At 37.9% G+C, this 25,451-nt stretch overlaps 1 protein-coding gene across 8 annotated transcripts in view; it reads right to left on the reverse strand.

Annotated features, from left to right (window-relative positions):
• Positions 1-25,451, reverse strand: part of GATAe (endoderm-specific GATA factor) — a 96,108-nt gene that overhangs the window by 37,731 nt on the left and 32,926 nt on the right. For 4 of the 8 annotated variants that reach the window (XM_067757961.1, XM_067757963.1, XM_067757958.1 and 1 more), the window contains exon 2: positions 8,520-8,828. The exons of 1 other annotated variant lie outside the window; for it this stretch is intronic. In XM_067757961.1, coding sequence (XP_067614062.1) covers positions 8,520-8,591 — 72 coding nt within the window. In that variant the 5' untranslated portion in view covers positions 8,592-8,828. Of the gene's footprint in view, positions 1-7,303; positions 7,674-7,832; positions 8,447-8,507; positions 8,829-25,451 lie in introns of those variants that run through there. 3 more of the 8 variants (XM_067757965.1, XM_067757968.1, XM_067757964.1) reach the window with 3 other exon arrangements.

Consider the following 25,451-nt stretch of genomic DNA (forward strand, 5'->3'; position numbering starts at 1 on the left):
GTTTAAAAAAAATACCAAAATAAGAAAACCACCAAATCGAAAAAACACACAAAATGGGAAAACAACAAGAAACTAGTTTTTCAGTTATCAATACAAAATAAAAAAATTTTTTTTTGAATGTACTGTGCAAAAATTATGAGATACCGGGACACCTATCTATTGCGCCCTCTTGTTACAAAAGCTTTTTTTGAACGAACAGGATTTTTCCAAAGTTAGTAACATTTTGTTCAAGTTTTTACGAATTTTCACTCACGCGAACGAATCTAATAAGATAATAAAAACCATCCTTTTTTAATGTTGATGTTTCCGACAACATAAAAGTTTGAGTTGTTTTGGAATCGTTTCAACTTAAAGTGTTACGAAAATTGAACTTGCAGAATTACATGTAAAGTTATTCCAGTGGTGAATTACCTTCTAGCGATTTTATTCTTTACTTTTCTATAACTTACAAGTTCTCTATTTAAAATGTTATGTCAAACATTTATACAAGTTTTGTTCGAAACAATCAAGTGTAGCAACTACATGCGAGAGAGAGAATGAGCTGAGCTGCAACCGAAGGAATTGAGAAACAGTTTTTTGACTACTATTTTCATTTCTATTTGCAAAGCGAAGTTCGCACCCCGGCAAAGCAACATCAAAATTTTAGAAATAAGGTTTTTCAATTAGAAGACAATTTTTCTAAGCGGGGTCGCCCCTCGGCAGTGTTTGGCAAGCGCCGCAAGTGTATTTCTGCCATGAAAAGCTCTCAGTGAAAACTCATCTGCCTCGCAGATTCCGTTCGCAGTCGGCATAAAACATGTAGGTCCCGTCCGGCCAATTTGTAGAGAAAATCAAGAGGAGCACGACGCAAATTGGAAGAGAAGCTCGGCCTTAAATCTCTTCGAAGGTTATCGCGCCTTACATTTATTTATTTATATGGCAACATATGTAGGTACTTTCGTACAAAGCTGTCGCAACAACTTTTTTTGTTCATTTGACTACTAAAACGGTCAATTACGAATCAGTTGGTTCAACGTCTTGTTGCGATGGATAAAAATTAATAGAAATTTCGGTTGAATTGACGCGTATTTCGGTTGATTTTACCAGCCTTTTTCTTTCAGTGTACAATATGATCAATTCGACATGGGCTCGCTTCGTACCCGCTGGCTGAAATCCGGAAATTCGACCCCATTTGATTGCGGAAGCCTTTAGGCGAGGGAGAATGTGATCTCAGTATGAAGATCGGACGACTGGTAAGCTCGCGCGGCTCAAACACAACACAGTTAATGGATGTCAATTTTATTTGGGAGCAAAATGGCTGCAATTGTCAAAAATTTTGTTAGCCGAGCAAAGGTCTTGCGATTGAATCATGTTTTTTCGCTCTTTTCCTTGTAAGTCTACATTTTGTAAAAAAAAAAACCTTATTTCTACGTTATATACCCCGATTTTAGTAAAGCATTCGATAAAGTATGCCACTCGTTACTTGTATATAAACTTGACATGCTTGGGTTTCAACCTAATCTCACTCGTTGGATTTCCTCCTATCTATGTGGCAGAACACAAAGAGTAATCTTTAAAAATATGTTTTCGAGCATCATTAGTGTCACCTCTGGTGTTCCTCAGGGCAGCCATCTTGGTCCGATTCTGTTTTTGCTATTTATAAACGATATCTCGACAACTATAAAATAATCTAAAAGCTTGATGTATGCTGATGATGTAAAACTTTTTAAGGCTTACGCGTCGATTGAAGAGCGTTCTTTACTTCAGAAGGATTTGAATTGCTTAGCTGCTTGGTGCATTGTGAACCACTTAATCTCAATCTTCAGAAATGTAAATTTATGTGTTTTTCGCGCAGGAGTTTACAACCAGCTTTTTACAAAATTAACAACCAACATCTTGAAAGTGTTAATGTTTTTGTAGACTTGGGAGTTACAATGAACTGCAAACTTAGCTTCAACATTCATATAAGTGTCACTGTCAATAGAGCTAAAGGTGTCTTAGCATTTGTGAAAAGGTTGTCCAAAGAATTTAGCGACCCCTACGTTACAAAACATCTCTTCACAACATTGGTTAGACCGATATTAGAGTATGGCTCAATAGTCTGGATTCCGCGTTTTCAAGTCCATACTGACAGGCTCGAATCAATACAAAAACAGTTTTTACTCTTTGCCTTAAAGAATTTTCAATGGGACTCTTCATTTAATCTTCAACCTTATACTAATGGATTAAAACTTATCAATCTTCCAACTCTTGTTAGTCGTAGAGAAATGCTTGGCGTAATATCTATGATAAAACTACTGAATGGATCGATTTCAAGCCCATTTCTTCTGAACGAAGTGAACTTTAGTATTCCCTTGTCCTCTTTTAAAACAATGTAGAACGAATTTCGAACTTAACGAACCTTTCCGGTGTTTGTGCCAGGATTATAACTCACTCAAACACATTTGATATGTCGGACTCCCTTTTTTCTATAAAAAAGACTGTCCTTATCTCTCTTGATCGTTAATGCTGTATATTTTCGCTAGTTTTACCCTCAGCTGATGATATTTCTTCTGTAGCTGAGCAGTTTTAGATTTCGACGCTTGACAAACCACTGCCCATAATGACTGGGCCCCAAAAAAAAAAAAAAAGAGTTTTATTCGAGATTTAGGCAGAGGCATCCGAGAAGTATACACTTGTCGTTATAGAAGAAATTTAAGGAAATCAAATTTGCGGTCTATCGGAAGGTTTCGAATCGGATCAGGGTCGTGCGCAGTGCGCGGACTCTTAAAAAGAGAATTTTGGGAGACGAAAAATGAAAACAGTGGTAAAAGTTGGTACATTTTTTTTTTTCAAGAAAACAATAGCTACAGTTTATATTTGTACAAAACAGTTCATAATTTACTGTAAAACAAATACAGCACATTTCACGGAAATAACACTTCAAAAAAACATGTAAACAAAGCAAAAAAATACATGTAAATTTGCCTATATGATACTTGCCTTTTTCCTGCATTTCGAGCTTGAAATACTAAGGAAAATTTACCAAAACGTCTAATTATAACAAAAATTTTCCAATGTACCAAAAATACTGCCACAAAATAACCGACTTTGGCATGTTAACGTTTACTTAAAAATTTTTTTATTTTCTTTGAAAATTATTCACAAAAAACTGATGAAAATAGCGCAGGAAAATATTTGCGTGCTCATTTACTACATTTATTTCATAAACAAATTTATTTCTTGTTTGAATTTGTGCACAAGTTTTTCAAAATTGGTTAGTTTGGTCAGTGTCACCTTTAAATGTTATTTGGGTGTGCTCGGCAATTAAATACGTTTACCTAAGGATCGCTGTATTTGGTTTCAATGCGCATATATTGAAATGTTGGTAGATTTTTGGGCTTTGGTGGTAGAAAATGAAAATGGGTCAAAAAGTTCGTGATCTACCAATAAAGTGGTAAAGTGCGTGCACTGATCGTGCGCCTTACCCATTGACGTATCACATTTGTATAACAAAATATATCAAGCCATTTCAAAAAGTCTCCTATTCGCCGTATGTGCTATGGTTTGGGACTGTATGCGATAGCTGTTATTAGTGAAAGTGTACACTGGAAATTGTGTAAACTTTGAAATCCTGATTCTGTAAAGCAAAACTTTGAACAAGAAAACTCACTGATAAAAACTCCGTGAGTTTTCTTGACAGCCAGTGTACACTATTGTGACATTCTAAACTCATGCGCAGCATTGCATATTGATTTTTTTTGTTTTCATGGCGTTTAATAAACATTTTCGCACTGACATATGACTTTTACATTCAGCGCTCTTTCAACAAAATAATGTGCATACTTCCTAACATAACCGCATGAACATTTAAAGTGTAAATTTTGTGTGCAAATGAGTTTACAATCAGTGTGCATTTTTTAGTTAGAGAATCCAGGGGCCCTATTCAGTAACTATGAGTTTTGAAATGTACATTTTACTTTCATACAAATTATATGAAGAAAAAGTGTATATTTTAAAACTCACAGTTACTGAATAGGGCCCCAGACCCAGGTGCATTGTTTACTATATAGTTTGGCAGCTTAAGTAGAGGTTATGTTGCGAATAGAGTGGAAGGCAGTGGACTAGGCAGTCGAATGTCATATAATGAAGGAATGGTGTTCGGAGATTTTTCAAAGTTAAAAAAAAAAATTATAAAAGCTTTAATATAAATAAAACTATTGTTTTAATAACAACAAAAACGCCATATATATTCTGTATACATAAATTTGTAAGGATTATCTTACCTTAAAATTTGAATTAAATAATCTAAAGTTTTTTTTTTGAAACTGGGTCGAGAACTGTGCGTGTGAATGTGCGAATTTTCACCGATCAGCTGTTAGTTGCGCTACTTGGTAAAATTTACAATGCCCAGGTGTTGTTATCCCAACAACTGGCTGCTTCTTCTTGATTATATTCCATACAACGCCTTGGTACAACAATATGTCAGTTAATCGAAATCAATGAAACATTTTTTTTTTTTGACGTGACATACTTCTGTTCGGTAAATAGCTTGAATTCGCTTTGGATTTAATACAAATTTTTATTAGAAACCATGGAAACAACTCAAAGTCTTAAATTTCACGTTAATTCCAAATCACAACGAAAAAAATATATTTTTGCGAAATTTCAATTTGTTACCGTTGAGAAAAAATGTCAATGAAAATATGCAGAAATATGGTGATTAAAGAAATCGAGCTACCTCAAAAGCGTTACGATATTTGACAATGCTTTTTTCCAATGATATAATCAAGAATTTGTATTTTGTACAGAAGATTGAATTCCATAAGGGTTTTAATATAGAAGAGTTCACTAATTATTTAATTTACCTAATTGAAATTGGTAATAACTTCTAATATCATTAGTATTAAAATTTTAGTAAAACACGGACAGTAGGGTCATCCCAAAAAGCGATTAGTATTTTGACTTGCTTCTCATGCAAAAAGCTTTACTGGTTCAATATAAGTTTTATGCCAATTTCACACAGAGGCTTAATGAAAGAATTAATTAAGTTTTCTACATTAAAGCACTTATTGAAATCAATCTTGCATACAAAATACAAATTCTTAAATTTCTCATGATTGTTTTATTGAATGCCGAATGGAGTGAAAAATCTAGTCGGTTTTGTTTGGTGTTTCGGATTTTATTGGCAATGTAGCAAATGACAATCAAAAATAAATTATTTTCAGCATGGTATAAAAAAGAAGTTAGTTCTAGTCAAAAAATGTTGACGTATTTGTGGACTTTTGAAGTTTCATAATGTTTTTGTTTTGCTAGAAGCCTTGCCATACCGTTACTGTTTAAGGCGAAATTGTGGTTTTTCGGGATGGGCATTTCTTTCAGGTTGAAAACGCAATGGTCATCTGAGAAAATAATAACATGCTTTGGCACGATCTATATACATATATCGATTTATACATATATCGATTGAGACATAGTGAAACATGCAATTTTATTGAAAAATAGTGGATGATAACTACATTGGTTAATGACTCATATGGCAGCTTGACACCAAGTAGAAAAAATACAGGAGCATGACCCTATTACCATGCCTCTTTAGTGGATATTTCTCAAGGCATGTTGAGAAAAAGTGTTACTCCAAAGTCTGCAATGTGTGGTAGGTATTTAGTGCGTTACGTTTGTCGAACTCTACTTCCTTGCCAATGCTACAAAGGCACAGAATATGTATCGCCGGGGCTTGCCCCAAGGTGACTCCTGTTACAAAGGGCATAAGAAAGCTCACATCCAGTGGCTAACCTGCAGAACTACAGGGAAATGTTCTCTAAAAAATGGCTTAAGAATTCCTTCTTCCAGCGCTATACTTGAATTATCCGATATATAAAAAGGAAAAAATGTGGACTTGTAGCCAATTTATCACCATCTAAATTCATAAAAATTGCATTTAAGTATGCTAAACTCTTTAGAAAACGCGGTGTTGGTTTATAAAGACTTCCTTTGGTCAATAAATTGACAAACGTAAATGTTTTGTCAAAATGTTGTGAGCAAACCTACGGACCCTACGGACCCTACGGCGGTGTTCCCTTGGCTGATTTGCACACTTCGATCCATATTTCTTCCACCACAGCAGTTTCCGGGAGCACGAAAAACTTATTGAATACCTTCTTTTCTAGGCTGATATTTCATATTAAAACATTTTCAATGCATGCGGCTCATTTTTTTATTTAAAATAACTATGAAAGAAATTGAGTTCTATCCGGTAATATTAAATCCATCAAAATTAGAAAAATTCATAACATTTTTTAATGTGGTAGCTTCTTTTGATGAAGTTGTCATTAGCCGTGTTTTATAACACGCGCCGTATACGTTTCGTTTGCGCGTGTAAAAAAACGCATATCCTCGCTTAGATAGTGCTTAGGAGACCCATCTAGCGGCTGTGGTAAAACAACTAGCTACAGCAACAGGGTGTACCGAAAAGCGGAGACGCAACGCTCTGATGGCCATAGGGTATAACATATAGCTGAATCAGTTGCGATGAATTGTGGACACACATAGAATATATAGAATTAGTGTAGAGGGTGAAACAAAGACACATATTTCAGTTACATCTGAGTATAATGCGTATTGAAATTTAGTAGGACAAAATTTATGCGCAGCAATTTCAGAGGTGTATTTATAGTTTGTCGCTTAGCAGTCAATATAAAGTTTAAGCGTAAACGGATATACGCGTGTTAAAAAACACAGCTATAGTCCCCGTAAAAGTCAAGTGGCTAACGTCACATTAAATGGAACAACTCCATTTTTTGTATCATGATTTTGAGTAATTTGCTATCTATTTCGGCTGCTATCTATTTAAACATATTTTTTTAAAAGTGTATTATTTTTTTGGGGCTGTCGATAGATGTTCGCTTAATGAAGCAAATGGCGCGGTGTGAAAAGGAGAACTAAATTAATCCATTAAATGAAATTGTGTTTTGATTAAGTTTCTGTGTGAAGTTGATATTAAGTTGAGATTTGAAAAATGTATAGTTATTTGCGAATTAAAAAGTCACACTTAGCTATCTAAAGATACAAATAAAACAAATTTTAAAACAGTGGTCTACTGCTAATCGTTCATTGATCTAGTATCTTTGCTGCAGCATTTTGTAAACATAGAAAGAGGGGCAGATTCTTGTTTGAGAACTCCCTATCAGTTTTGGTATACATTCAGTGCTATCAGGTCCAAACATAGATAATTTTTCCCGCCCAATACACATTGGTCTGATAAAAAAACAAAAGTATCGTCAAGATAGTGATTGCAGGTAAATATTTATAATGAGATCACGTTATGCTCACGCCTACTACATACCTTGAGTTGCATTTTTCGGTTAAGAGGCTAACTTATGCTAAACGGTAGATACTTAAAAAAAAAAATAAATAAAAATATTTACACTTAAACGTAAATTCGATATGCGTTTTTATTTTTTAGCACAATTTGGATAGAATTGAGCAAATAAATCACTTTCACTTTAGACACTTAAGCGCAATCGGTTTTAATGACGCACGTTTTACACAGACACTCTGCTGCGATCGTCTTTGGGATCGTCTGGTTTTATTCAATTTTTTGTTATTAGTGCTGCAAATTTTAGTTCTGTATAATAAATTGGTGTGCTATTTTTCTGAATATTAAGATTTCTTCGGGCGGTTAAATCTATGCTTAGTGACAACCCGACCCAATGCGCGTTTAACACCTTTTCGTTCAAATTAAATTAGTCGAGCAACACCTAAACCTACTAGACCTACTTCACCATGGAAGATACTTACAAATACATGCATACACTAACTACTCGAGTTCGCACAAATACTCATACATTTTCGGTATTTGCCTAAATATTTACCTTCAAGAACCACCGGACATGTTGCGAGGGTGCTGAAGGTGCGGTTAAGTTGCGTTTAACCGCATCCCTCGTTTCCCTTGTAAATCACAGTCATACATGCATATTTATTATTTACACGCGCGCAGAGATATGCATGTCAGGTATGTTTGTCTTGCGCTTGAATTGGCATGCCATAAATACCGGGTTCGAATGCTAAGGCGTGGCACATATAAAAGTTTTAGAACGAAATTTTCTTCTAACAACGGTCGCCACATTCGTGGGCTTCCCAGCAAATCGCCCTGCTGCCATGACAAAGATTGTGCTAGATTGTTGCCATTTTGGAGACTTGAGGAAACTGTTTGTGAATTACGGCCTTACTTCTTACTCTAGTTAAAGTTGTCAACAATTGCACAAATACAAGCATATGTACTACAATGAGCTTGTGTTAGTGCTCCATAAATATGTGTGTGTATCTTTTTTAAATACATATAAGAAATTTGATTTATTTGCGACCACTCCAGGTGAGTTAGCGTGTGCATGTGTGAGTTCCTTATCTTATCGTTGCCGTCGCCGTCATCACCGCAACCGCCGATAACATTTTTGGTTGTTGTTGGTAAACGTTGTCGTTGTCGTATCTGCGATAAGCATAGGTGTAATACCAAAGCACAAACACACACATATTCTTTGATTACATACATATGTACTTACATACAAATATGTCATATTCATGCAATGTAGATTGAGGCGTATAGATGAGGATTGTGTCTTGCGCTTGCGCATTCAGTTTGTTGGTTTATACTTGTACTGCGTTTGTTTTTTTTTTTAATTTTTTTTGTTGTTTATATGCTCATACTATGTATGCACAATATTTGAAAAAAAGAAATAAAAAATGTGTTACTTTTGTAAAAACGTTGCTCTTTTGTTATCATAATTGTTGTTGATTTTCTATTCCACAAGTATTTTTGACCTGTTTGAGTCTAATTGTGTAGTTACATGCTCCACTCAAAGCATATTTATCTGCAAAGAAGAAAAATAGTTAAATAAATAAACTTCAATAAAAGAAATTATGCAACAAATGTTGATAAAAATGTTCTTAAAGAACTGAAATATGTTAGATCTTGTTGTTTGTTGTGGAAGAAAATACTTGACCCTAATCGTCAATACTGGGCAAGCAAGAAAAAGAAGCAAAAAATAAGAAACAAAAAAAAAAAAAAACAAAAAACAGAAAATAAAAAAAACATTATTAAAAATAGTTCAATACATCGACTATCACCCTATCTAAGTATATTTTTCAAAAACATAGGCACGCATTATGATGTAATAATAAAGGTGATGTCAACAACATAACCTCACTTTTTCGGTAGCTATTTTTTCCAGTATTTACTTGTATCACTTAATTTTCATACAAAATTCCCCAAAAAATTTGTTTTCTGCAAAATTTTTTCTATATTCTTTTGGGGAACACAAAGTTACGTTAATCTCTTTGGCTAAACAATTCTAGTAGCGGATTATATATTTATAATAGCCGTGTTTTTTTTTTACGTTCACGCGTAAAAAAACGCTTATCCTCGCTTAGATAATGCTTAGGAGATCCATCTAGCGGCAGTGGTTAAATAACTAGCTACAAAACAGGGTGCACCTAAAGTCGGAGACACAAACCTCTGGTGGCCATAGTGTATCACATATAGCTGAATCGGTTGCGATGAATAGTGAGTACACACCATTTTTAGAGGTAATATATAGAATGGCGGCCACCGTGGTGTGATGGTAGCGTGCTCCGCCTATCACACCGTATGCCCTGGGTTCAACTCCCGGGCAAAGCAACATCAAAATTTTAGAAATAAGATTTTTCAATTAGAAGAAAATTTTTCTAAGCGGGGTCGCCCCTCGGCAGTGTCTGGCAAGCGCTCCGATTGTATTTCTGCCATGAAAAGCTCTCAGTGAAAACTCATCTGCCTTGCAGATGCCGTTCGGAGTCGGCATAAAACATGTAGGTCCCGTCCGGCCAATTTGTAGGGAAAAATCAAGAGGAGCACGACGCAAATTGGGAGAGAAGCTCGCCTTAGATCTCTTCGGAGGTTATCGCGCCTTACATTTATTTATTTTATTTATTATATAGAATTAGTGTTGAGGTGAAACATAGACACACATTTCAGTTGAATCTGAGTATAATGCGTATTCAAATTTAGAACAAATTTTATGCGCAGCAATTTCAAAAGTGTATTTAAAGTTTGACGCTTAGCAATCCATATAAAGTTTAAACGTAAACGTCTATAGATGTAAAAAGACACAACTAATATTTCCAAACGTATAGTAAAATCTACTCCGATCGTAATAAGTAGAACGCAAAGGCAGCTCTGTATGACAGACAACCATCTTAAAACTGCATGCCGAATTTGTCAGAATAAGGGAAAACGTCAACGGGATGAGAACACCTGAATATTCATTTCAGGATTTGTTTCCAAAGTGCCCTATCTCATGTAAGAATTGAATTTACGCTCAGATAGGGCGTTTTTGAAACAAATTTTGAAATAGTGCATTTTTCAGTAGTTTTCTGATATAAGACATTTTTGAAACGTCTGCTAAGATAAGTAAATATTTAATTGAATCAAAAATAAATTGATAAAAACAAGAGAAGGAGTACGATCCAAACGAAGCGAAGCCAACCCCATTGAAACAAATACAGAGACAAAGACAACGTGCAACTGATACGGCTTGAAATCAATATATACAGACAAAAACATAATAAAATGTTGCCTAAAATTCCACGATATGATCCTAGAACAGTCCTAAAATTATCCCGAAATAGGGCCGAAACTTTACCGAAATACTTAGAAATCGATTCCGAAAATAATACCAATATATAATACAATCCGAAAATTAACCCGAAATAGCTGCGAAATACTCGTAAATTGATCTAGAAAATAATACCGAATCAATCAAGATATTCTCGTAGTTATACCGTAAACAGACCCAATATCCAAAAGAGATAATTGTTATTTTGAAATTAAACCCGCTAACATTCCTGAAAAAAAATCCAAAATATCACAAAAAAGGAAAAGGATTCGGATATTATCATGAAACACCCTTGGGATTATCCAGAAAATAATATCGAAATAATTTGGAAATAATCCCGATACTATATGAAAAAATTTCAAAAAGGTCCCCAATAAGTACCGATGTAATCTCGAAATTAATTCTAAAATTATCATGAACTGAACTCGAAATGATACCAAAAATAATTCAAACTTGATCTGAAACGCAAATATCCGAAATAAGTCCCAAAATCAGTCCGAAATGATCTCAAAAATGTCTCGAAAGTATTCCGAATATAAATTTAAAGCGACCTAAAATCGAAATTATGCCGAAATAGTCACGGTTCTGTTCCAAAAACAATCACGAAATCGTCCAGAGAAAATTCCAAAGAAAAAGCCCCAATCAGTTCCCATATGTTTCTGCAATTTATTCCAAACTTACCCTCGAACAGACCAGATCCCTAAATAATTTAAACTTAAAACCAAAAAAAAATTAAATTTATTCTGTACTGCATCCACAATTATCCGGAAATATTCCCGAAAAAAGTATGAAACAGTCCCAAGTAATCTCAAAAATGTTTTGAAATAATCACGTAATAATTAGGAAAAAGTTCATACACTACTCCGAAAACAACCAAGAAATCATCAAGAAAAAATTTGAAAAACTACCCTTAAATAAACTCAAATTATCACGAAAATATTCCGAACCTATTATGAAATTGATTCAAAATAATCCGGAAACAGTCCGAAAACAAACCCGAAATGATCTCAGAAAAGTCCCTAATACATACAGAAATAATCCCAAAATAACACGGAAATCAATCAATCAACAATTCATTATGTTATTGAAAAGATATTGATTATCTATCGATATGTTATCAAAAATACATCGTTTTGCTATCAGAATATTATCAATTTCTTATCGGCGTGTTACGGTTTTGTTATCAAAAATCTATCGATTTTATATCGAAACTTATCGATTACTTATCAATTTATTTGACGCTGATTGACAATGAAAAGTAATCGATTTCTCATCGGAGTGTTATCAATTTTTTTTTACGACTTATCGGTTTGTTAAACAACAGATACCGATAAACCTTCAATATAAAATCGACTACACGTCCGTAACTCGTTGATAAAAATCCGAAAAGAAACCGGCAACTCGGCGTTAAAAGGTCAATATTTTATTTTAAACGGTTTTATTTAGCTTGAATATGAGTAGCGAGCGATGTTTACGTATTTTTTAATTGAAATTTAAGTAACTTCCCTATAAGCTACAAGCTTGAAACTTAAAATATAATTCAGAACCCGATGACAATGCAATAACAAGAAAAAGGACGTGTGGCACTCGAGGACTGTCGCGGTAAAGCTATTGCATATTATCAACTTATGCAATTATAATATTTATGCAACATTTTGTTTTCTTTGATATTAATTCAAGTTACACTTTTTAAGCGTGGTGACCGATAAGAAACTTTAACTTTCACTTTAACTTTAACATTTACTTTAACTTTAACTTTAACTTTATTTTTAACTTTAACTTTAACTTTAACATTCACTTTAACTTTAACTTTAACTTTAACTTACACTTCCACTTTAACTTTAACTTTAAATTTAACTTTAACTTTACCTTAAACTTTAACTTTAACTTTCACTTTAACTTTAACATTCACTTTAACTTTAATTTTAACTTTAACTTCCACTTTAACTTTAAATTTAAATTTAACTTTAACTTTAACTTCCACTTTAATTTTAACTTTAACTTTAAATTTAACTTTAACTTTAACTTTAAATTTAAATTTACTTTAACTTTAACTTTCACTTTAACTTTAACTTTAACTTCCACTTTAACTTTAACTTTAACTTTAAATTTAACTTTAACTTTCACTTTAACTTTAACATTCACTTTAACTTTAACTTTAACTTCCACTTTAACTTTAACTTTAAATTTAAATTTAACTTTAACTTTAAATTTAACTTTAACTTTAACTTTAAATTTAACTTTAACTTTAACTTTAACTTTAACATTTACTTTAACATTAGCTTTAACTTTAACTTCCACTTTAACTTTAACTTTAAATTTAACTTTAACTTTAAATTTAACTTTAACTTTAACTTTAGCTTTAACTTTAACTTTATTTTTAATTTTAACTCGGCTCGGTTTGAACGTGCTTAACACTGGTACGACCCCTACATACCGACGGCCAGGCTTTGGATACTCGATCCCCGATGTAACACTAGTGTCAGAAAGCCTGCTGCTGACCGCTGCTGGATGGAGAGTCATAGAGGATCTGACTGGCAGCGATCACAACTACATCACTTTCCACCTAAACGATCCCGGTCAGAGGCAGATTCCGAACGGGCCACGGAGAACAAAAGCATGGGACGCATCCAAGGTCGACTCTGCCACGTTCTCCGCATCAGTACTGGGGGATGCCCGACGGATAATCAACAACTCCAGTCCGACGGAAGAGACGGTTGAAAAGACAATGAGCTGTCTTCGCCACGCTTGCAACCTCTCTATGCCACGGAGGGGAGTGTGGAGGGGTAAAAATCAGGTATACTGGTGGAATAGCGAAATCGCGGAGCTGCGGAAAATATGCCACAGGATGCGAAGGCTAGCAACTCGCGCGCGCGGCAGGCCTGAGGCTCTAGAAAAGTCGGAAGCGTACAAAGGAGCGAAGAAAGCTCTTAGTGCTGCCATTAAGCAAAGCAAGCTTAAGTGCTGGAAAGCGCTTTGCGAGGAAGTGGATCGAGACCCATGGGGGCAGGGATATAAGATAGTAATGAAGAAGTTCCGTCCGCCAAACCAGCTGATGGACGAGAACCAAATAAGGAACATTGTGGATGGCCTGTTTCCCACCCAACTGCCTAGGGAGGGCGGGTACGTTTCCCATGAAGATCGCAACGTGGAACCATTCCAAGAAGAAGATCTTAAAACTGCCGTGCGAACTATGAAACCTAGGAAAGCATCTGGGCCCGACGGAATACCCGCGGAGGCAATTAGACTAGCTGCAAACGACTGCCCAGAACTTATGTTGCACATGTACAACAAATGTCTCGAAGAAAGAATTTTCCCCACCATATGGAAGACAGCACGACTGGTTCTCATTCCAAAAGGGAAAGGAGATCCCAACTCTCCATCATCCTACCGTCCCCTATGTATGTTGGACACAGCAGGGAAATTGATGGAGAGTCTCCTGAAGCAACGCCTCACCAGAGCGTTACAGGACGCCGGAGGACTGTCGCCCAGACAGCATGGTTTTCGGAGGGGGCACTCTACAATGGATGCCATAGCAGAAGTTATAGACGCAGTCAAGAAAGCCGAGACAGCGTGCCACAGAGCAAGACCTATAGTGTTGCTGGTCACGCTGGACGTCAAAAACGCTTTTAACTCAGCTAGGTGGGAGGACATGCTTGAGGCACTAGAAAGCACTTTCAAAGTACCGCAATATTTGTTAGAAATTTTAAGGGACTACCTAAGAGAGAGGTATCTAATATATGAAAGTACTCACGGTCAAAAAAAGGTAAAAATAACAGGTGGAGCAGCCCAGGGTTCGGTACTAGGTCCCGATCTCTGGAATATAACTTACGACAGTCTTCTTCGATTAGACATGCCAGAAAGCACCTTCCTCGTTGCATTTGCAGACGACGTGGCAGCTGTGATAACAGCACCAAGCTGCGAGCTGGCACAGCTAAAATTAAACCAGGTCATGCGTAATGTAAATAGGTGGATGGCTGAGCACGGTCTCCAGTTAGCAACAGCCAAAACGGAGATCGTCATCCTCACAAAGAGACGTATTCCCACTACCAGGAACATGATGGTTGGGGACCAGCCAATAGAAACACTCGCTTCAGCGAAATATCTGGGAGTGAGGTTAGACAGCAAACTCAACTTCTCGGATCACATACGAGGGACCTGCGAAAGAGCTGCGCGCATAATAGCGCAGTTGAGTAGATTAATGGCAAACACAGGTGGCCCAAAGCCATGCACAAGGAAGTTGCTTGCATCAGCCTCGGATTCTATACTCTTATATGGTGCAGAAATCTGGGCGGACGCAATGAAATACCGGAAGAACCGAGTCGCCCTCACCTCGGTCCAACGCAGAGGGGCGCTGCGAATATCTTCGGCTTACCGCACGGTACCAGCTGAAGCTGTCCTGGTCGTTGCGGGAACCATACCGATATATCTTCTCGTTGAGGAAAGAAAAACAATATATGACAACGGATCGCAAGCAAGTAGAGCTGCTGTTGCCATGCAGGCGCGAGAAGAATCGATCCGACGTTGGCAAGATCAGTGGAGCAACAGCATCGTAGGAAAGTGGACTAGGGAACTAATCCCTGAACTTGATCCATGGTTGAAGCGACCGCACGGAGAGGTAGACTTTTACCTGACCCAGTTTCTAACGGGACATGGTTACTTCCGCAAATACCTACACAGAATGGGTAAGGTTGATAGCCCGAGCTGTCTGTACTGTGGGGAAATAGACGATGTACGCCACACCTTCTTCGAATGCAGGCACTTCTCCCATCAGCGAAGGAGGGTAGAAGAGGTACTTGGCGACCTATCCCCGGGCAGTGTCATTAATAACATGACCTGTCGAAGAGACAGATGGGATACGGTCAGCACATATGTGAGGCATATACTTATCAGTAAACGAGAAGACGGATGCCTAGCCCATTAGCGTGAGAGTAGCCATAGAGCTCACGTAGCGCGCACCCGTACCCGAAGTAATGCTAAACGCGGTCCCAGGTACGTTGATTTGCGCGGGCCGTGGGAGGTTAGGTTTTAGTGGGTAGGCCTTCATGGCAGAAGGGAGTCCTACACTCGGAGAGTCTCGCAGTGAGGCTTAAATACCCCGGTCAGTGCATAAAGCATTTCCTCCTTCCACGAAACACAAAAAAAAAAAAAAAAAAAAAAAAAAACTTTATCTTTAACTTTAACTTTAACTTTAACTTTCACTTTAACTTTAACTTTAACTTTAACTTTAACTTCCACTTTAACTTTTAACTTTAAATTTAACTTTAACTATAAATTTAACTTTAGCTTTAACTTTAAATTTAACTTTAACTTTAACATTTACTTTAACTTTAGCTTTAACTTTAACTTTATTTTTAACTTTAACTTTAACTTTCACTTTAACTTCAACTTTAACATTCACTTTAACTTTAACTTTAACTTTAACTTCCACTTTAACTTTAACTTTAAATTTAAATTTAACTTTAACTTTAAATTTAACTTTAACTTTAACTTTAACATTCACTTTAACTTTAGTTTTAACTTTAACTTTATTTTTAACTTTAACTTTAACTTTAACTTTCACTTTAACTTCAACTTTAACTTTAACTTCCACTTTAACTTTAACTTTAAATTTAAATTTAACTTTAACTTTAAATTTAACTTTAACTTTAACTTTAAATTTAACTTTAACTTTAACTTTAACATTCACTTTAACTTTAGCTTTAACTTTAACTTTATTTTTAATTTTAACTTTAACTTTCACTTTAACTTTAACTTCAACTTTAACTTCCACTTTAACTTAACTATAAATTTAACTTTAACTTTAACTTTGAATTTAACTTTAACTTTAACTTCAACTTTAACTTCAACTTTAACTTTAACTTTAACTTTAACTTTCACTTTAACTTTAACTTTAATTTTCACTTTAACTTTAACTTTAACTTTATCTTTAACTTCAACTTTAACTTCAACTTTAACTTTAACTTTCACTTTAACTTTAACTTTAACTTTAACTTCAACTTCAACTTCAACTTCAACTTTAACTTTAACTTTAACTTTAACTTTAACTTCAACTTTAACTTCAACTTTAACTTTAACTTTAACTTTAACTTTAACTTCAACTTTAACTTTAACTTCAACTTTAAATTTAACTTTAACTTTAACTTCAACTTTAATTTTAACTTTAACTTCAACTTTAACTTTAACTTCAACTTTAAAATTAACTTTAACTTTAACTTCAACTTTAACTTTAACTTTAACTTCAACTTTAACTTTAACTTTCACTTTAACTTTAACTTTAACTTTAACTTTAACTTTAACTTCAACTTTAACTTCAACTTTAACTATAACTTTAACTTTAAATTTAAATTTAACTTTAACTTTAACTTTAACTTTAAATTTAACTTCAACTTTAAATTTAACTTTAACTTTAACTTCAACTTTAACTTTAACTTTAACTTCAACTTTAAATTTAACTTCAACTTTAAATTTAACTTTAACTTTAACTTCAACTTTAACTTTAACTTTAACTTTAACTTTAACTTTAACTTTAACTTTAACTTTAACTTTAACTTTGACTTTAACTTTAACTTTAACTTTAACTTTAACTTTAACTTTAACTTTAACTTTAACTTTAACTTTAACTTTAACTTCAACTTCAACTTTAACTTCAACTTTAACTTTAACTTTAACTTTAACTTTAACTTCAACTTTAACTTTAACTTCAACTTTAAATTTAAATTTAACTTTAACTTTAACTTTAACTTTAAATTTAACTTTAACTTTAACTTTAACATTTACTTTAACTTTAGCTTTAACTTTAACTTTATTTTTAACTTTAACTTTAACTTCAACTTTAACTTCAACTTTAACTTTAACTTTAACTTCAACTTCAACTTCAACTTTAACTTTAACTTTAACTTCAACTTTAACTTCAACTTTAACTTCAACTTTAACTTTAACTTCAACTTTAACTTCAACTTTAACTTCAACTTTAACTTTAACTTTAACTTTAACTTTAACTTTAACTTTAACTTTAACTTTAACTTTAACTTTAACTTCAACTTTAACTTCAACTTCAACTTTAACTTCAACTTTAACTTTAACTTTAACTTTCACTTTACCCGCGGGGGTATCGGTCCCCTACCGGGCGCCTCCTCAGGTGGTGGATAGAGGAACGCTTCCCACAAGACGGGAGGTACTGAGTGAATTAAGTACTCAGGGCGAACCAAAACGAGCAATCCAGTGGAAAAATGGGAATGTGTTGCTCTAAGGGCAACACATCCCAAAGTTCCGGTGGAAGGGCGATAGGATGCCGCCCTAAAATACCCCATCAAGCATCCACAGGATCGAGACCAGTAAGATCCTGTTGACCAAAACTGGAAATATGATTATGAACTGATTGCTACGAGCTGGCGATGACGATAGGCTACTACCTTAATAAGCAAGGGTGACACCTTGCCGAAACGGCTGGTAGGTTAATATCGGCATCGTCTCCGTCTCGTTAAAACCTTGGCAGGTCTTCAAGTACGTTCGAAGCACGTCGCCATTAAGTTGGTGGTGCAGGCTCAGTTGAGACGACTCCTGACTAACGCTGTATTCTGGCTCTGAACACAGACTCCCATAAGGACCTGTGTCAACCCACGCGTGGCCTCCCTGCTTCTGCAAAGATAACCACGGGAATTGAAGACGGCGACTGCACATCGTGCGGAGATAGCGGCTTGAAGCGGAGACCCAATAGAACAAATGAGCAACAAAATAAAAACAAGAAAGGAAGATAAAAGTAGAGAAAGCGAGAAAGAAAGGGGCGATGAAGCGGTGTTCAAGAAGAGCACTAAAGTGCTGAGATCGCCGGTTTTAACAACCCCCGCTAGAGCGACCTTGTCGGTAATGCCCACACAAGGCACCGAATCGGCGGAAAAGACAAAGGCAGCGAAAGCACAGCTGCGTAATAACCCCAGCCAGTCCACACCTGCTACTGCAAGGGAAAAAGCGTCGGTCAGCTCACCCAATGTCGTTGCACAGCGCGCTGTTGGGAAGGAGAAACGTGCGACTCCGCCAAGAGGCTCACTCTCATACACAAGCCTCGAAGGGAAGAGCCAAGACGAACTGCTGGAGTATGCGGTATCAGTGCTGCGCGAGATGCAGGAAACCGCTCTCAAGCAGAAGACCGTGTCCAAGGACATAAAAACCGGTATGGCTCTTCTCGAGGAAGCGTTAAGCTGCATGGGATCGTTAAGGGCCCAAAAGGTAGATGAGAACAGAGAATCGGGCCGAAAAAGCAAGAGGGCACGAACGAGCTCAGATTCCCGCTCGGAGGACTTGGAAGCCAAAAAGAAACGAGATGAAAGAACAAATACGCTTTCACAAGGTGAGTCTTGGTCCAATGTAGCGCGCCGGAGGCTGAAACAGCGGGCCCAGCCAGCCAAGCAGGCAACCCCCGTCCAAGCTCCTAAAGCTCAAAAACGGGCGAGAAAGAGGAGACAAGCAGCAACTTTTGTGGTAAAACCTGTGGAAGGCAAAAGCTATGCCCAGGTACTAGGGGCCATACGCGGCCAGCTCCGCCCTAATGACACAGGTACGGTGGTACGGTCAGTACGAAAAACCAAATCTGGTAACGTACTGATTGAAACGGCGCGCTGCAGTGACCAGACGGCCTTCAGAGCAGCTATAGGTAGTGCAGTAGGAGAGGTCGGTGAAGCACAACAGCTCTCCAAGCGGATGAAGTTGGAAGTACTTGGCATGGACTGTCTCACAACCGAAACAGAAATCCAAGACGCAATAAGGAGGGAGGTCGGAAAAGAAGAAATCACTAGACCTCTCCGGGTCTCTGTGTTCGCAGCAAACCAAAGAGAACAGAAAATGGCGGTCGTCGAAGTGGACGAGAATATTGGCAACGCCCTACTCAAAAAAGGTAAAATTCCGATCGGATGGATACAGTGCCGAATCAGACAGCGAGCAGAAGTACAACGCTGCTTTAGGTGTCTCGGCTACGGACACCGGAAGGCAGAATGCAAGGGTCCAGACAGGAGTAACGCCTGCTGGAAGTGTGGGCAAAGCGGCCACAAAGCTTCGGCCTGTACCGCAGCTCCAAAATGTTACCTGTGTAATACACAGAAGCTCGATCATGTCCCTGGATCTGGAGCATGCAGCATCTTCAGAGCGGCACTCGCTGTTGCAAAGGCCAAAGTCTCAATTCAATAGTGATTAGTTTTATCCAAGGCAACCTAAACCGGAGCAGACTTGCTGATGAGCTACTACAACAGTTGGTCTTAGACCATAAAGCTAACAGCGTTATCATCAGCGAACCCTATAGAGCCCGAAATGATTGGCATATAGACAACACCGGCACCGCCGCAATCTGGATGACAGATGCAAACGCCAATATTGTGAACCGTGTTGCCGGACAAGGCTACGTCCGCCTAACTACGAATAATACCACAATAGTAAGCTGCTACTTGTCCCCGAATGATCCCATTCAAACGTTCAGGGAGAAGCTTGAACTTATTGAAGACGACCTGAGGGACTTAACTAGTAACCTGGTTGTGGCGGGAGACTTTAACGCAAGAGCCGTCGAATGGGGAATGCCGCAGACTAACACCCGTGGAAGGTTAGTCCTTGAGATGGCAGCCAGGCTCGGTTTGAACGTGCTTAACACTGGTACGACCCCTACATACCGACGGCCAGGCTTTGGATACTCGATCCCCGATGTAACACTAGTGTCAGAAAGCCTGCTCCTGACCGCTGCTGGATGGAGAGTCATAGAGGATCTGACTGGCAGCGATCACAACTACATCACTTTCCACCTAAACGATCCCGGTCAGAGGCAGATTCCGAACGGGCCACGCAGAACAAAAGCATGGGACGCATCCAAGGTCGACTCTGCCACGTTCTCCGCATCAGTACTGGGGGATGCCCGACGGATAATCAACAACTCCAGTCCGACGGAAGAGACGGTTGAAAAGACAACGAGCTGTCTTCGCCACGCTTGCAACCTCTCTATGCCACGGAGGGGAGTGTGGAGGGGTAAAAAGCAGGTATACTGGTGGAATAGCGAAATCGCGGAGCTGCGGAAAATATGCCACAGGATGCGAAGGCTAGCAACTCGCGCGCGCGGCAGGCCTGAGGCTCTAGAAAAGTCGGAAGCGTACAAAGGAGCGAAGAAAGCTCTTAGTGCTGCCATTAAGCAAAGCAAGCTTAAGTGCTGGAAAGCGCTTTGCGAGGAAGTGGATCGAGACCCATGGGGGCAGGGATATAAGATAGTAATGAAGAAGTTCCGTCCGCCAAACCAGCTGATGGACGAGAACCAAATAAGGAACATTGTGGATGGCCTGTTTCCCACCCAACTGCCTAGGGAGGGCGGGTACGTTACCCATGAAGATCGCAACGTGGAACCATTCCAAGAAGAAGAGCTTAAAACTGCCGTGCGAACTATGAAACCTAGGAAAGCATCTGGGCCCGACGGAATACCCGCGGAGGCAATTAGACTAGCTGCAAACGACTGCCCAGAACTTATGTTGCACATGTACAACAAATGTCTCGAAGAAAGAATATTCCCCACCATATGGAAGACAGCACGACTGGTTCTCATTCCAAAAGGGAAAGGAGATCCCAACTCTCCATCATCCTACCGTCCCCTATGTATGTTGGACACAGCAGGGAAATTGATGGAGAGTCTCCTGAAGCAACGCCTCACCAGAGCGTTACAGGACGCCGGAGGACTGTCGCCCAGACAGCATGGTTTTCGGAGGGGGCACTCTACAATAGGTGCCATAGCAGAAGTTATAGACGCAGTCAAGAAAGCCGAGACAGCGTGCCACAGAGCAAGACCTATAGTGTTGCTGGTCACGCTGGACGTCAAAAACGCTTTTAACTCAGCTAGGTGGGAGGACATGCTTGAGGCACTAGAAAGCACTTTCAAAGTACCGCAATATTTGTTAGAAATTTTAAGGGACTACCTAAGAGAGAGGTATCTAATATATGAAAGTACTCACGGTCAAAAAAGGGTAAAAATAACAGGTGGAGCAGCCCAGGGTTCGGTACTAGGTCCCGATCTCTGGAATATAACTTACGACAGTCTTCTTCGATTAGACATGCCAGAAAGCACCTTCCTCGTTGCATTTGCAGACGACGTGGCAGCTGTGATAACAGCACCAAGCTGCGAGCTGGCACAGCTAAAATTAAACCAGGTCATGCGTAATGTAAATAGGTGGATGGCTGAGCACGGTCTCCAGTTAGCAACAGCCAAAACGGAGATCGTCATCCTCACAAAGAGACGTATTCCCACTACCAGGAACATGATGGTTGGGGACCAGCCAATAGAAACACTCGCTTCAACGAAATATCTGGGAGTGAGGTTAGACAGCAAACTCAACTTCTCGGATCACATACGAGGGACCTGCGAAAGAGCTGCGCGCATAATAGCGCAGTTGAGTAGATTAATGGCAAACACAGGTGGCCCAAAGCCATGCACAAGGAAGTTGCTTGCATCAGCCTCGGATTCTATACTCTTATATGGTGCAGAAATCTGGGCGGACGCAATGAAATACCGGAAGAACCGAGTCGCCCTCACCTCGGTCCAACGCAGAGGGGCGCTGCGAATATCTTCGGCTTACCGCACGGTATCAGCTGAAGCTGTCCTGGTCGTTGCGGGAACCATACCGATATATCTTCTCGTTGAGGAAAGAAAAACAATATATGACAACGGATCGCAAGCAAGTAGAGCTGCTGTTGCCATGCAGGCGCGAGAAGAATCGATCCGACGTTGGCAAGACCAGTGGAGCAACAGCATCGTAGGAAAGTGGACTAGGGAACTAATCCCTGAACTTGATCCATGGTTGAAGCGACCGCACGGAGAGGTAGACTTTTACCTGACCCAGTTTCTAACGGGACATGGTTACTTCCGCAAATACCTACACAGAATGGGTAAGGTTGATAGCCCGAGCTGTCTGTACTGTGGGGAAATAGACGACGTACGCCACACCTTCTTCGAATGCAGGCACTTCTCCCATCAGCGAAGGAGGGTAGAAGAGGTACTTGGCGACCTATCCCCGGGCAGTGTCATTAATAACATGACCTGTCGAAGAGACAGATGGGATACGGTCAGCACATATGTGAGGCATATACTTACCAGTAAACGAGAAGACGGATGCCTAGCCCATTAGCGTGAGAGTAGCCATAGAGCTCACGTAGCGCGCACCCGTACCCGAAGTAATGCTAAACGCGGTCCCAGGTACGGGGATTTGCGCGGGCCGTGGGAGGTTAGGTTTTAGTGGGTAGGCCTTCATGGAAGAAGGGAGTCCTACACTCGGAGAGTCTCGAAGTGAGGCTTAAATATCCCGGTCAGTGCATAAAGCATTTCCTCCTTCCACGAAACACAAAAAAAAAAAAAAAAAAAACTTTCACTTTAAGTTTAACTTTAATTTTCACTTCAACTTTAACTTCAACTTTCACTTTAACTTTAACTTTAATTTTCACTTTAACTTTATGATAGAGATCCAATTTTATGTATTTGGCCTGTTGCTAACACCGAACCTTTTTCGAACCTTTTTTGACAAATATTCGTTACGGTTTTTTATATTTAGTCGCCAAGCCCGCGATAAAATCTATGCAATAGCTTAAAAAACTCCGCTGGGTAGAGCATGGATCGATATATTTCAAAAAATCGTATTTTTGGTCCAATTGGGCTCATATTTTGAACAAATATTACCTACATACAGAAATATAAATCGCTTTATGAAGAAAATTGTCGCTAGGTGCCGCACGGATCGAGATATTCAAGAAACTCGTATTTGTGGTCCGATTTGGCTCATATTTGGAACAAATATTACATACAGTCCTGTAGAAATGACATCAAAATACTTTGGAGTTCGAGGAGGTACAAGCATACGTGGCGCCGAGTTGAGTAAAGTCTTTGGAAGGATTATGTATTGAGGACTTAGATTGTAACAAATGGTCAGGAAAGAGTCCTTGTAATAATGAGGCACTAAATTAACTAAATGGAATGAGATATAATAGGCAATTAAATAAAAACTAAAAACTTTAAAATAAAATAACTAAAAAAAATTATAAGTTAAACGGTTTCACTAAAAAGAATACTTACATTACGTAAAAATAATAATAAAAGCTAGGAAATAATTAAGAAGGTCTAGGTACTAGTCATCACACTCCTCATCAATCTAAAATAAAAGCGTTGGACGCTTCAAATTTCTATTGATAGTTATAAGTAAGACCAATTGAATCTTAATCAGGTTATGCTACGCCTCACATTTTTAGAAACTTGAGGCGACCCACGCTTTTATTTATTTGTCTGATCAACGCTCTAGATTGATGAGGAGTGTGATGACTAGTATCTAGGATCTTCCTATTTATTTTTTAGCTTTTAGTGTTATTATTACTTATTGTAAGTATACTTTTCAGTAAAACCGCTTAACTTAAAATTTTTTTAAATTATTTTATTCGTAATTGTAGTTGGCTTGCCTTTACCTTTTTTCAAAGAAGACACTTTTACGCAACCTGTGGGCAAAAGAAAAGGCCTTGTAATAATATATTAAGTACTCTTTAAAAAAAAACCGTGGCACCAGCTCCAACGAGCTCCGATTCATCAAATACTTAAAATAAATGTTAAAAAAAAATGTGGCCAAGAGTCCAGAACATTATCAATATTCTTTTAATAATTAACCAAATCACAAGGATAAATTGTTCTCTTATGTCAAAGTACATGGTGATTCAAAATGTTTAGTCATGCATTCATCAAAATGAATGGACATGAATCACACTGGGGCTTTTGTGGCATTCAAAAAATAAATACAAAATTTTAAGCGCCACATGTACAGACCGACCCAACTAACTACACAATGGGCTGTCATTGACTTTGGTTAACTTTTTGCTGTTTTTAATTTTATTTGTTTGAAATCACTTTAATACGCATTAGTAATGTTGAAATCATGTTCCGCCATTTGTAAAATGTCAAAATTGCAATCAGAAGCGCACAGCTTAAACGCAAATGCAAAAGGTACTTGTGCCGAATAAAAGAGGGTTGGCTGGTGGACATACAAAAGTATAGAGAATGGAAAGCACAATGGCAAACAGGCCATGGCGTTTTGGTAATAATTGATGAGCTCAGCCATTATGGCAGACACATATGACTGATGATGCGCTACGCCACAAAGAACAGCGAGTCGCTTAAGCGGCTCAAGCAAATAACGTCATACCTGCTCGCACATGCAAGATGGGCGAAGAATGGGCAGCGTTGGAAACGCGAAACGTGCGCTTGATTTAAAGAAAATTGATTGCAATAACTTTTTACTTAGTTAATTTTATTTTATTTTTTATTGTTAGTTGCAGCGCATTTGCAGCTAAGTTCCTTCCAGACTCTTTCAATATCTCAAATACCACAAATGTGCTTAGATAGATTAGCTTCCAGGATGACTACAAGCGATCCTCGGTTTGACATGAACAAAACAAAGCGATTGTCTAATAGAAAATTTCGATTGCTGTGTGCTTTGATGCGGAGCGCCAAAGCGGATTCCATGCAGCGTTCCAATGCAACGTCAGTCAGTCAGCATAATAAATACACTTTGGCAACGATAATTTTGCAGCATTTATTGTGTAGATTTTTGTTGCTTTTTTGAATGGATATATCCAGCAAAAAATAGTATAAGCGCTTAGAGAAAATAAGGAATGCGATGTGCGCTAAACCTTTTAACAAATTTATTTTGTTGTGGTCACAAAAGGTCAACGGTCACAACACCAATTGACTTTATGATCACTTCAATTGCTCACAAGGTCAATGCAAGTTATGGCTATGTATTATGGTCGGAGGTGACATAATGTCAACGGTCTTAACGTCAATTGAACTCATGA

This window comes from Eurosta solidaginis, chromosome 1, assembly GCF_040869045.1.
Source record: "Eurosta solidaginis isolate ZX-2024a chromosome 1, ASM4086904v1, whole genome shotgun sequence".
Classification (NCBI taxonomy): Eukaryota; Metazoa; Arthropoda; class Insecta; order Diptera; family Tephritidae; genus Eurosta; species Eurosta solidaginis.